General features: G+C 43.4%; 1 protein-coding gene across 1 annotated transcript; it reads right to left on the bottom strand.

Moving 5' to 3' along the window:
- Positions 1-7418: 7418 nt before the first annotated feature.
- Positions 7419-11224, bottom strand: LOC105976424 (uncharacterized). Its single transcript, XM_013001691.2, has 5 exons — positions 11129-11224; positions 10115-10642; positions 8718-9980; positions 8311-8660; positions 7419-8130 (listed from the first exon to the last, which is right to left on the bottom strand). The coding sequence occupies exons 1-5, from the start codon at positions 11222-11224 to the stop codon at positions 7419-7421; spliced, it is 2949 nt and encodes a 982-aa protein (XP_012857145.2).
- Positions 11225-13445: the final 2221 nt, after the last annotated feature.

Genomic DNA, 13445 nt, shown 5'->3' with positions numbered 1-13445 from the left:
TCGTTTATACAATTCTTCTCCCACTATAGTGAAGCGGGCGGCTCTTGTTTTTAACTTCCGTGCTTCATTGGGATCCGTTGGAAGTTCTCCTTCCTTGAGATACTTCAGAATTGGAGTGAACCAGCATGGTTCATCCTCGTCGGTGTAGTGTATTTCAGTAGGCGAATTTATCTCCGGCTGAGGTGAGGTGAGGAGCGTCACCTTCCGACTTCCGATGCTGGCCATGGAGCTTCCTAGCCTAGCTAATTTGTCTGCATGGACGTTATTGGAGCGAGGTACTTGCTTTATCTCATAACTCTCGAATTTAGATAAGAGGGTGTGCGCGAGAGCTAAGTATTTGGCCATGATGTCTTCTTTGGCCTCGTAAAATCCAAGTACTTGGTTAACGACGAGCTGAGAGTCGCTTTGGATTAGGAGCTTGCGCGCTCCGGCTGCTAGGGCGAGGCGAATTCCCGCTATCAGTGCTTCGTATTCAGCGACGTTGTTTGAGGCTGTGAATTCGAATCGTTGAGCATATTCGAACTCATCTCCATCAGGGCTCGTTAGGACGATACCCGCTCCTCCTCCTGTGGCAGTGGAAGATCCATCCACGCTGACAGACCAAGTAGGTAGAGAGGTGTTTTCTTCCATTGAAGTCATTTCGACTAGAAAGTCAGCAGTATTTGCGCTTTGATAGCTGGGCGGGGTTTGAATTCTACTCCGTATTCACTTAGCTCTATAGCCCATTTTGCTAATCGTCCGGACGTTTCGGGACTCCTTAGTATTTGCTTCAGTGGATAATTGGTGAGAACCACTACTTGATGTGACTGGAAGTAAGGTCGAAGCTTCCGGGCTGCGTTGATGAGGGCGAGAGCGAGCTTCTCCATATTGGTATAGCGTTGCTCGGCCCCTTGAAGAGCGCGACTTATGTAGTATATGGGTTGGTGACCTCTTCCTCCATCCCGGATGAGGACCGCGCTGATGGCATCAGCCGAGGTAGCTAAGTACAGCATGAGTGTGTCTCCCGGCTGAGGTTTTGTGAGCAAGGGTGGTGAAGCGAGGTATGACTTTAGCTTAGTGAAGGCTTTTTGACATGCCTCATCCCACTCGAACTTTTTTCCTCCCCTTAGAATCTTGAAAAATGGGAGAGCCTTGTCCGCTGATCTTGAAATGAATCTATTCAGGGATGCTAAACAGCCGTTGAGTTGTTGAACTTTCTTGATCGATGTTGGCGGAGCCATGGAGGTGATTGCTTCGATTTTAGCGGGATTAGCTTCGATTCCTCGCTGCGAAATCATATAACCCAAAAATTTGCCTCCCTTAACTCCGAATGAACATTTGAGGGGGTTGAGCTTCATCTTATATTTTCGCAGGGTGGCGAAACACTGTTCCTGATCAATTAGGTGGTCCGAGACCTTGACACTTTTGACGAGCATGTCGTCGATATACACCTCCATATTTTTACCGATCTGATCTGCGAACATTTTGTTCACTAGACGCTGGTAGGTGGCTCCTGCGTTTTTTAACCCGAAGGTCATGACTTGATAGCAGTAGATGCCTTGGTCAGTGATGAAACTAGCCTTCTCTTGATCTTCTGGTGCAAGTAAGATCTGGTTATATCCTTGGTATGCATCGAGGAAGCTGAGGAGTTCGCACCCCGAGGTCGAATCGATGAGCTGATCGATTCTGGGTAGAGGAAATGGGTCCTTAGGACAGGCTTTGTTGAGGTCAGTGAAGTCTACGCATAATCTCCATTTTCCTCCGGGTTTAGGAACGAGCACTACGTTCGACAACCATTCAGGATACTGAACTGGTCGTATATGACCTGCCTCTAGAAGTTTAGCCACTTCTGCTTTGATATGCTTGTTGCGTTCGGGTCCAAACGTTCGTTTCCTCTGTTTGACTGGTTTCATCCTCTTGTCGACGTTAAGTCGATGTAGGGCTACCTGAGGGGGAATGCCCGACAAATCTTGGGCTTTCCATGCGAACACATCTCCATTGTGTCGCAGGAAGTTGATTAGCTGCTGCTCCGTCTCAGGATCTAAATCAGATCCGATGCGTAGGAGTTTGGAATCATCTCCAGGTGTGAGTTCTATGAGCTTAAGCTCTTCGACAGCCGCTAGCTTGATGCTATCGTCTGGTACACTGATGAGGATTTCTTTATTGTCCTCAATGATTGCATTGACCCACTTCCGTTTGTCGGATTTTTGGGTATCGTCTCCCTTTCCGGGCGGTTTAGGCTTCTTTGAGGGTTCTCGTAGGGCCCTTGCATAGCATTCTCGAGCGAGACGTCTATCTCCAAGCACTTCTCCCATTCCATAGGGAGTAGGGAACTTCCATTTCTGATGGTAGGAGGAAGGTACTGACTTGAATGTGTGGATGGCTGGCCTCCCCAGAATGATGTTGTAGGGTGATGGCCTGTCGACGACGAGGAACTTGATTAGTTTCGTGATTCGACAGGGGTCTTCCCCTAAAGAAACAGGCAACTCCACTTCTCCCATTGACAAAATGCCTTCTCCTGTGAACCCTTTCAGGGGTGTGGAGATGGGACTAAAACGGGCATTATCTATGCCTAGCTGCTTAAAAGCATGGAGGTACATGATGTCAGCTGAGCTCCCACCATCCACTAATATTTTCTTGACCAAGAAGTTGGCCACCGTTGTTGTTACCACTAATGCGTCGACATGGTCTTCCTCTGGACCTTCAAGGTCGGAGGAGTTGAAGACTATGCTGTGATCAGGTCTTCGTATTTGATATACGCGTTCGGATGGAGAAGCGCGTTCTTGATTCATGCGCGCTGATCGAGCGAGTGTGCGTCTTGCATTATGTGAATCGCCTCCCGCCGGTCCTCCGGAGATGAAGGAGATGATTCCTCGGGTAGGCTGGTTATCATTGTTATCTAGGTCACGTCGGTGACCCCCATCTTCTCGTCTTTGTTGTTGATCTCGGTTGTTATCTCGGCGTGGAGGATCATCACGGCGTTTATTTCGCGGCTTATCGACGTATTCGCCTAAATGGCCCTGTTTGATCAGCCTCTCAATCGCCATTTTAAGTTGTGCACACTCTTCCGTAGTATGCCCTCTGTCCTTATGGAATCGACAATAACGATCCGATTTTTCTCGCTTTGCGTTTGGCTGCATAGGACGTGGAGGTTCTGCTAAACCTTTCTGCTCTATCACGTGAAGGATTTCCGTGAGGCGAGTGTTCAGCGGAGTGAACCTATTGTAGGAGGAAGAGGGTTGGCCTTGAGGTGGTAGTGGTGGACGTCGATCGTCACGCCTCCTATTGTCCTGACGGTCGTCTTCCCTTTTTCTTTTAGGAGGAGCATGGGTAGAGGCTTCCTCTATCCGGACGTATTTTTCGGCTCGATTCAGCAACTCTTCTAGGTTGCCTGGAGGTCTCCCGGCGATAGATTCTTTGAATCTACCCGGTTTCAAGTTCTGCTGCATGATCCCGGAGAGCATGTCTTGTCCTACACTGGGGACCTCGTGGACGGCTTCTACGAAACGCTTAATGTAGTTGCGGAGCGTCTCGTTATCTCTCTGTACTATAGAGAAAAGATGAGCTGGAGTCTTGGCATATTGTTTGTTGATGGCGAATTGGTTGGTGAAGCGGGTCGACAACCGAGCGAAGGTGTCAATCGACCCTATGGGCAGGGAGTTGAACCAATTCATTGCCCTCTTGGAGAGAGTGGTGCGGAACATTTTGCACATCGCGGCATCCGTTGGGCCATATAAATCTGCCATGGCACTGAATTTCTCTATATGTTCCTGTGGGTCGGTGGTCCCTTCAAATTGTGGTAACCCCGAGATCTTTACCCCTTGAGGTAAAATCTCGTTGAGAATGTCTATGGTGAAGGGACTGCGTCTTGTTGGGGGAGGCATTCTTTCATCCCTTTGATTATTTGGTTGGGAGAAAAGGTTTTGGCGAGACATTCTGCTGTTTACTTCGCCTTCTCCCTCATTAAAGAGAGGGACTCTTGGTGGTGACGCATTCCCCCGTGGGGGTGAGCGTGGACGTCGCTGTCTGGGCTGTGCCCCTCTATGGTTGGTAGATAGCTGCACTCGGGACCGTGGATCCGAGGTAGAGGAGGAGACACTTATTTGATTCTGGATTGGCGGTGGCGCCACAGGTGGCGCTACAAATGGAGCTGGTGCTGGTATCGCATTGGGAGCGTTTGCTCCCATCGTAGCGATATATTGAGTCACAGCCTCTGTGGCGGCGCGAGTTGAAGCTTCCGCTATCATGCGTTGGAGCGCATCCTCGGTTATTTGAACCGTTCGAGGAGCAGGGAGAGCTGGATCGGCGAGTGGTGGGTCCCGAGGAGGGATCACCTGAACCTCGCGAGGTGGATCTGCCACACGTGGAGGAGCTGGCTCCGTGGGACGTGGGGGAAGTGGATCCGCGGGGCGTGGAGGGGGTGGTATGCCCGATCCTCCACGGACTGGAAGGTTACTTGCTGTGTCATTCTCTCTCCGAGCTGACGCCTCAGGAGGATCTTGTTGGCTACGTGATCTGGTTTGCATCGTTCCCACAGACGGCGCCAAAATGATGATGCTAAGGTATAGCTCACCTAGGATAGTATAGAAAACGAGCTGGGAGAGCAAAGCGGATCAGTAGCTTGATAACTTGATGATCCTGAGGTCCCTGCGAAAAGAGCACACGTGAACTAAGCCGGGGGTTGATCCGGCGGAAACCCCTCCGACGCTCAAGTCAGATGTGTGGATCGTAGAGAGAATAAAACTTGAGGTGAATTGTCAATAATGAGAGCGTACCTTTACAAAATGAATAAAACTTCTATTTATATGTCGTTGATTAAGTTGGGCTTATTTTGTTGGGCCCAAGCCTTATTTTGAAGGAGCTTGGGCTTTCGTGTAATGGACCCACATGTATGTGATTGGGCTTTCTTGTAATGGGCCTAATTGGTAGATAAATTTGAGGGCCCATTGGGTCGGCCCATTTAGGTATATCAAATAATAATCCAAATTAATAGATAGATAAAAGAAAAAGTGAGGTCTGTCTTACGTGGCAAATAACGAGGTTACCCTGATCATCATATTCATACTCTTCGGCTGCGCCATCTTTTTTCGCCAACTTCTTACCATCGCCGCCTCTCTCCATTTTTCACTTGGTTTAGGGTTTATGTGGATGTGGAATGCGAGTAGACGAAGTCGACGACCACTAATATATAATAATTATGATTGGGAATTAATTTCCTTTGGTATATATTAATTAATTATATATGGTACGTACTACTAATTAATTAAATGAATGATTGATTTGATTATATGGAATTATGGATTTTCCTTCCCCGCAGAATACGATACTCACTAGAGCCTAGAGGACTACTAAATAACCCACTTTATTTATTGCCTTAATTCACACACATTTTTATATTATGCGTTCCACTATTCTTTAGAATTTCCAAGTTAAAACGAAAATGTGCCAACATCTAATCCAAAAGTCAAACTGCGTGGTAAGTTGAATTATATGGATGGCAACGGGTCGGTTCTAGATCGGGTTTGTCTAAACTCAAGACCCGACCCATGAAAAATATATAAACCCAAGACCCGCCCCAATCTGCTTTAGCTTAGACCTAGACCCGCCCCAATCCAGACCCTAACTAAACGGTTCTGACCCCCCAGACCCGCTATACCTATTAATATACAAAATGTTTAATATTTTTTAACTTTGCTAACATTTTGCTTGTATATTTCTACGAAATAATCTCAATACTAAAAATACAATATTTTAAATAATCTCTACAGGTGACATAACATGAACAATAAAATTACAAGTAATTATATTTAACTTCGATAATAAGTAAAATTCAAAATACAAGACAATTAGCGGTGGTCGACAAGTGATAAATATTAATCACGAAAAAATGAGATTCGAAAAATAAAACAGTGAAAATAGGTAAATGAAAATAGACAAGATAAAAATTGATAGTTCGATAAATGAAATCCGAAATTATATATATATATATATATATATATATATATATATATATATATATATATATATATATATATATATATATATGTGTGTGTGTGTGTGTGTGTGTGTGTGTGTGATATGCCTAATTGGGCCAACTAAATGGGCCTACAATTTCGTTACCTAATGGGCCACAAACCCAATATTGAAGACCACTACTACCGATGCTCAATTATCTTCAAATAGAGTTTTGGCCTGACAATCTCAACTAATCAAACTTCAGCCCAATCAATGAGCTATCAATAAAGGTTTGAACTCATTCCTTAGGTACGTCCTATTAACCGAGAAATACTATCAACTGTATTCTCTGGACTATTTCCACTATCCGCACGTCTGACTTGAGCGTCGGAGGGGTTTCCGCCGGATCAACCCCCGGCCTAGTTCACGTGTGCTATGATTGCAGGTATCTCGAGGTCATCAAGCTCGTGAGCCAGTGACCCACTCTGCTCTTCCAGTTCATCCTACTTCAACTCTCTAAGGTGATCTACTTTTTAGCATCATCAATATATATATTTTTTGGCCGAAAAAACTTTATTATTCCACTATTATCGAAAGACTTGGGGCCTCGTTAAAAACCTTGTGGGCCTACACAAGGTAAAAGAGTACCCCTACAATGGAAATAAAAAGTCTGGGGCAACCCTAGCATTTCTAATTAAAAAAGGCCCTAAAATGGGGCTAAAATGAAATAAACTATAAAGCTGCCTAATAAAGCTTAAAAAACGAAAATAGCATAATTTCCCCCATTTGTTGCCACTAAAGTAATTATCCAAAATATCTTCTTTGCCAACATCCATTATCACCTGTCGAACACTACTCTTCTTATTCACCATCATTATCACAATATTTGCTGGAATTGCTAGAATGACCCCCACCCAAGTTGCTAGTAAAAATGCATTTGGTTGCCAATTCCACCAGCATGCCTTGCTTTTAATTTGCGCCCTCATTTGGTTCTTGAAAATCTACGAAACTGAGGAATTCCAATCCTATCGTGAAGTAATAAAGGTCTAATATAACGAGGAAGTTCGTTTACAACTTTAAATAGCTTACTCTCTTTGTGCTCATGAGCCAACTTAGCTAACCCATCAGCCACTCGATTACCCTCTCGATAAATATGCATCATCTGCCAATCATCCTTGAGAAGTCTTCTAATGCAACTACGACTTTATGATAAATCATGTCGATAACTAATTTGGAATCTGACTCCACTTTAACTTGTGTAAAACCCATCTCATGACAAATTCGCAACCCATCGAGAATTGTCTGGGCTTCTGCAAGAATGTGAGTACCTTGACCGTAAAAATTAGAAAATCCTCGAATAAAAGATCCATCGTGAGTCCGAATTAACCCACCACCGGAACATTCATCCCCTTTTCTTGAGCCGTCCACGTTGACCTTGACTTGAAGTGGATTTGGAGGGTTCCACTTTATCCAGCTGCCCCTAGTCAATGAAGGTACTTAACCTCCAAATTTAATTGTTGGATTATGATGCGACCCATCAGTTTCATTGGGCGTTTTCCCAAGAAAGCGTCGTTCAAAGCTCGAAGATGTGAGAATATACTTCGAGTAATAGTGATCGTATTCATCGGAGTATCCTCGAAGATTGCCCTGCACCAATTTTTCCTGATCTCCCAACAACCGAACATGAGAGTACCAAGCTCCATAAAACCGTCTTGAGTATTAATATTAGCATCAACCACCCACACTTGAACTAGATGCTTCATAGACCCATAAACATAAGGTTTCTGCCAAATCCGTGCGTAGTTACTCCAAACACCACGAGCAATATCCGACTGAATGAATAAATGAGAAAGACTTTCTTGCTTGGGAGCAGCACAACACCGACATTTGGATGGAGTCATGCAGCCCCGCCTTCGAAGAACCAAGTCCACCGGGATCGCTCCATATGACAGTTTCCAGAAAAATGCACCTATGTTATATGGAATTTTAGGATGCCAAATTTTTTTCGCCAAAGGATTCGGAGAAGCTTTGGAATGGATCAACTCCCAATAGTCAGCCACATTAAAATTCCCATAAATCGATTTTGTGAAGATTAATCTATCCTCAACCCTCACATCCAGCTCAATAAGATCGAAGATCGTTTGTTGCTCCGGCTGCAGTTGAGGAGTAAATTGTTGCGGCTGTTCCTTAGCCTCCCTAAAAGAGATAGATTGAGTTTCATCAAGACCTTCATTGTCGATCCAACGATCTCTCTAAAAATCGATATCCCCTTTTCCCACAATCCATCTACTATAATTCTCCAAGAGTTGTAGATGAGGGAATAGTTCTCGCCACAGTAAAGAGGCATGAGCTGGAATTTGGCTTTGAAAGTCTTACCCGTATTTTGCTCTGGCGAACCGAGCCCAAAGAGTTTTACCTTCTAGGACCCGCCATGCCAACTTACCCGCCATAATCTTCTTAGTGTCTAGCAATGAGCGAAAACCAAGGCCACCTTCATCTTTCGGCTGACAGATAGTCGTCCAATTGATCCAATTAATCCCATATCCTTCATATTTACCCCATAAAAATTTACGAAAAAGCCTCTCCATTCGGACTAAGGTTTTCTTGGGAACCACGGCTGATGAAAGAGTGTGGGTGGGCAGGCTAAAAAGAACCGAACGTACCAGTGTCATTCTACCACCAAACGATAATAACTTCGATTGCCATCGTGCCAGCCGATGTTGAACCTGTTGGATCAAATAATAAAAATGTTTCACGAGACAACGGCCTTTTTATATTGGAACCCCAAGATATTTCAACGACAACGAGTTATGGATGCAACCAGTCCATTCTTTAAGGAGATGAATTTTAGTATGTCGGATCCTCTTAGATGTGTAAAATCCACTCTTATCCAAATTAATCAGCTGACCAGACGAATCCTCGTATTTTTTTAGCATGTGCCTTAATCTCGTGACCGATTTTTTGCTGCCATTGGTGAATAAAAGCATATCGTCCGCATAAAAAAGATGGGAGATGTGAAGTGAGCCTCGACGGACTTTATACTTTTTACTGCGTTCTTGATCCTCCAATCGTTTAATATTGAGAGTGAGAATTTCTTGGGCGATGATAAATAAAAGTGGAGAAAGGGGATCACCTTGACGAACTCCTCTGGAAGATTTGAAATGACCGTACGATTCCCCAGTAATTAATATAGAATACCAAATATTGGAAAATGATCTATATAGTAGATCACACACTGGATGTGAAAATCCCAGGGGGTGCAAGGCTTTAAGCAAAAACCTCCATTCCAATCTATCGTAGGCCTTAGACATGTCAAATTTAAATATAATATTTCCACCTTCAACTTTTCGATCAATATCCAAAACCAATTCTTGCGCTATAGCAATCGATTCATGGATGCTCCTGTCTTTCAAGAACCCTGATTGTTCTTCCGAAATTATCCGAGGTAGGAATGCGTTTAATCGCAAAGCAATAATTCTGGAAATAACCTTGCTAGCAAAGTTTCCCAAGCTGATTGGCCGAAATTGAGTAAGGTTTTCCGGATTAGAAACCTTCGGCAGAAGAAAGAGAAGAGTAGTGGACATGCATTTCAAGAGATAGTCCCCTTGAAAATAGACACTAACTAGCAGCATAAAATCTTCCTTGATTATACTCCAACATCGAACATAAAAGTAACCTGTGAAACCATCTTGCCCAGGAGCACTATCCGGTGACAAATCTTTAATAGCCTTGTAAACTTCATCTTCGTCCGGGATTTCGCAAAGTTTAGTATTCATTGTTGTAGTAACCTTAGCTTCCACATGTGAGAACAGATCTTGATCAAGATGGTAAGGAGTAGCCTGAAAAAGATCATCAAAATAGGCCAATGCTTTCGCCCCTATAAGTTGATAGTCTGACGTGAAGGAACCATCGTCGAGCTTGAGGGTAATCTGATTCCTTTTCTTTCTCTCTTTGATCCGGGCGTGAAAATATTTGTTGTTTCGATCTCCTTCCTCCAGCCATTTAACTCGAGCTTTGATAGCCAAAAGTGCATTCTCCCATTCTAACTGTTGAACGAGGTCCGTTTTTGTTTTTGGCATTCTGTGAACAAATCATCTTCCCATGCATGGGAAAGACGGGCTTCCATATCCGCTATATTACTTTGCATGGAAGAAATATTATCCTCGAGTTTCCCAAAAACCTCCCAATTCCACTTTCTAAGAGCCTTGCGAAGGTTGGCCAACTTACTCTCAAAATTAGCACGACCGCCAGGAATAATCTGTTGCCAAAAAGAGTCAATGAAATCTTGGTAATTGTGGTGCTCCGTCCACATTTTTTGAAAGTAGAAACGAGATGGCTTAGTTTGCAGCTGGCCAAAGTTGAGAAGTAATGGGCAGTGGTCAGATTCCAGCCTTGGGAGATGATCCACTCTGGCCGAAATGGCAGTGAAAGCCTCCGCGTTCAACAAAATTCGATCTAATCTTTGCCAAATGAGATTTTGACCCCGTTGATTATTACTCCAAGTGAAGATATTACCCACGAAACTTGCATCTGTTAAGCGAGCATCAACTAAAAAGTCATTAAAATCTTGCATCCCCGTCATATGTGCGTTCGATCCTCCCTGCTTTTCATCTAGAGTTTTGATAACGTTAAAGTCTCCACCAATCACCCAAGGCTCATGACAAGTGCTACTGTGATGAGATAGATAATCCCGCAGAGGTAATCGTTCCTGCCGATTGCATTTAGCGTATACGAAGGTCAGCTTCCCAGAAAAAAATATTTGGAATCACCACTTCGGCAGTAAGGCATTGAGGATGAATCTCCAGCGTCTTCCAATTCACCTCGTCTCTCCAAAACACCCATATATAAGGATTGAGAGGGTTTCCATGAGTATAATTCTTGTAACCAATCTTCTGGGCAATTTTTGTAATTTTATTAACTTGTTGTTTAGGCTCCAAAATAGCAACTATTTGTGGTTTACGTTGTGTAATTATCTTTAAAAGATATAGAAGGGATTTCGGGTTCCCCGCACCTCTAATGTTCCAGATAAGAATAGACATTAAGAAACAACAGGGTCCGGTGGTGCTTTGATATGAATTTCTTTTCTCGGTCGACCCGGCTTTCGTTTGGTCTTAGTAGTAGATTTAGTTTTTTTCTTGGAACTCGGTGCTGATTCCAGTGCTTGAACGTTAGTTTCAGCTGCCGAAACTCGTACCTTATCTTCTTCTTCCGAAGTTTGAGATTCGTTATCTTCATCTTCATGCGTTTGCCCATCAGAGATCGAGCCTTTATCCATGTAACGAGATTCCATATTAGTTATAAGTTCATTTTCGGTAGTTTTATAATTCCCATCTTTAACCACTAAATGCCCCAGTTTCACCTCGTCAAGACATTGAAAATCTGTGCCATTTGGACTTCTAAGTGCGTCATCTTCCACTGAAATAGCGTTGATTGTGTCTTGGGTAATTCAGGCCTCCATAGCCACCGCTTCCCCATTCTCATGTTCCAATACTTCAAATCGATTCTCGATACTAACATCTTCAGAGTTTTTTTTTGTCAGTATATTAGGGTCGACTCTGATGGGTTTGCAAGGGCTCCGACCTCCAACTCGCCTGGTAGTGGGTGGCATGCTACCCCTTTCACTTCCGGCTAATCCTTCCACTGCCTTGGTGCCCCTCCTTTCTCGAAGCGTGCCTAGCCTTTCTTCTGGTCGCACCCGAGCTGGCGTAATACGCCCAGCAGCAGGTCCTTCCTCTCAGAAGCCTCCGAGGCTCCGACCAAGCGAGTTGACTATTGTTCGGGCCTTGCCGAAGCCCCCGTCCTTCGTCCCACCCTCTTTGATGGCGCCCTTTGAGCCGGAGCAGTTGAACTCATCGATTTTTATGTCGGTCTTAGTACGTCAAGAGATCGAGAGCTCCTTCAGAATTCATTTGAGGGTGGGGCTTTGCAGCGTGCCGCCATGGCTTTGAGTCAGGTATGTTCTTCCCCTCGTCATATTCTTCATGTCAACATCAGTGAAGGTTTTCCACCGCTGCCGTAGCCGCTAGTGCGGCCTTTGTCAGTGAACTACCGTCTGCTCCGCATGTGGGGTACTTGGGAATCATGTCTTGTCATAAGTCCTGGGCATATGCGCTTAGGCTTTCTAACGGGTTTGTTTGCTTAACGGGCCTCTGGGCATTCGTGCCAATATCACTAATTGTATTTAGGGGTTATATCAGATAACCCCTCATACAATTTCCTTAGAGACATAAATTCACTTTTTTATCAACTATTAGGGATAACCCCTCACATAGCATAATACCCCATTTATCTCTATTATACTCATGAAAATATTAAAAATTAATCATCAATTGGATTAATATGAAAAATCAATTACAAAAATCTGTAAATATACTACTTTGATTTGCAAAAAAGGTATATATCCTTTTCGTTTTTAATTTTGATTTATTTAAAAAAAAAAAAAAATTTTGTTTTAAATAGTTTTCAAAATATTTTTTTTCCTGGTAGATTTAGCAAATCGAAATCTACTACATACTTAATTTAAAAATCCACAATTTATTAACATAATCAACTATGCATTTTTTTTTATAATTTCTTGTTTTTCTTTGACCGGGTTTACCAAAAATAGAAAAATCGACTACACGTTCGTCAAAATTTATCGACATTCACTAAACGTAATCTACTATTCAAAATCCACTATTCACTGAAAATGCACTGTAAGCGCTATCACCGTCCCACCATTCTAACATAATCTGCTATACATTGCGCATGAGAATTCGAAATCCACTACTCACTGAATTCGAAATCCCCTACTCACCGTAAACGTTGTCGTTCTCCACTCCTCTATTACCTGAGCCTGCATCAGGTATATATGTCGGCAAGAACGGCGATATTAACGTAATCCACTAAATTAATGTGATTTGGCCACGAACTTTAGTAGCCAACTTCAACAAATAGATAGACAAACAAATCATCGGTACTAAAAAAATACAATTTTCTTTGCAAGGAGAAATAAAGAACGACTTTAACAATTCTAATAAAACTACTACTATCTCTTTTCTTATTTTCAAATAATGGCAAGGAACTTGACACCAAAATAACACCGTTGCCGCCACCGAAGTAGCAGAGTTACGGCATTACCCGACATAGTCACCCCCTCCGCCTGCTAAGGACATGAACCAAAGAAAAAGAAGGCTACAAAATATCAGTTCAATTCTGATATGCCTAATTGGGCCAACCCAATGGGCCTACAATTTCTTTATCTAATGGGCCACGAACCCAATATTTAATACCGATATCACCGAGGCCCAATCACCTTCTAGTAAGGTTTGGGCCCGACAATCTCAACTAAGCTATAAATAAAGGTTTGAACTCAATCCTTAAGGTACGTCCTATTATCCAAATAATACTAGGGTCATATTATCCCAACTATTTCTACTATCCACACGTCTGACTTGAGCGTCGGAGGGGTTTCCGCCGGATCAACCCCCGGCCTAGTTCACGTGTTCTTTGTTCGCAGGTATCTCAGGGCC

This window comes from Erythranthe guttata, chromosome 1 (assembly GCF_056151865.1).
Source record: "Erythranthe guttata isolate IM_541 chromosome 1, IM_541, whole genome shotgun sequence".
Taxonomy (NCBI): domain Eukaryota; kingdom Viridiplantae; phylum Streptophyta; class Magnoliopsida; order Lamiales; family Phrymaceae; genus Erythranthe; species Erythranthe guttata.
The sequence above is the reverse complement of the archived record's forward strand: the minus strand, read 5'-3'. Positions and strand labels throughout refer to the sequence as shown.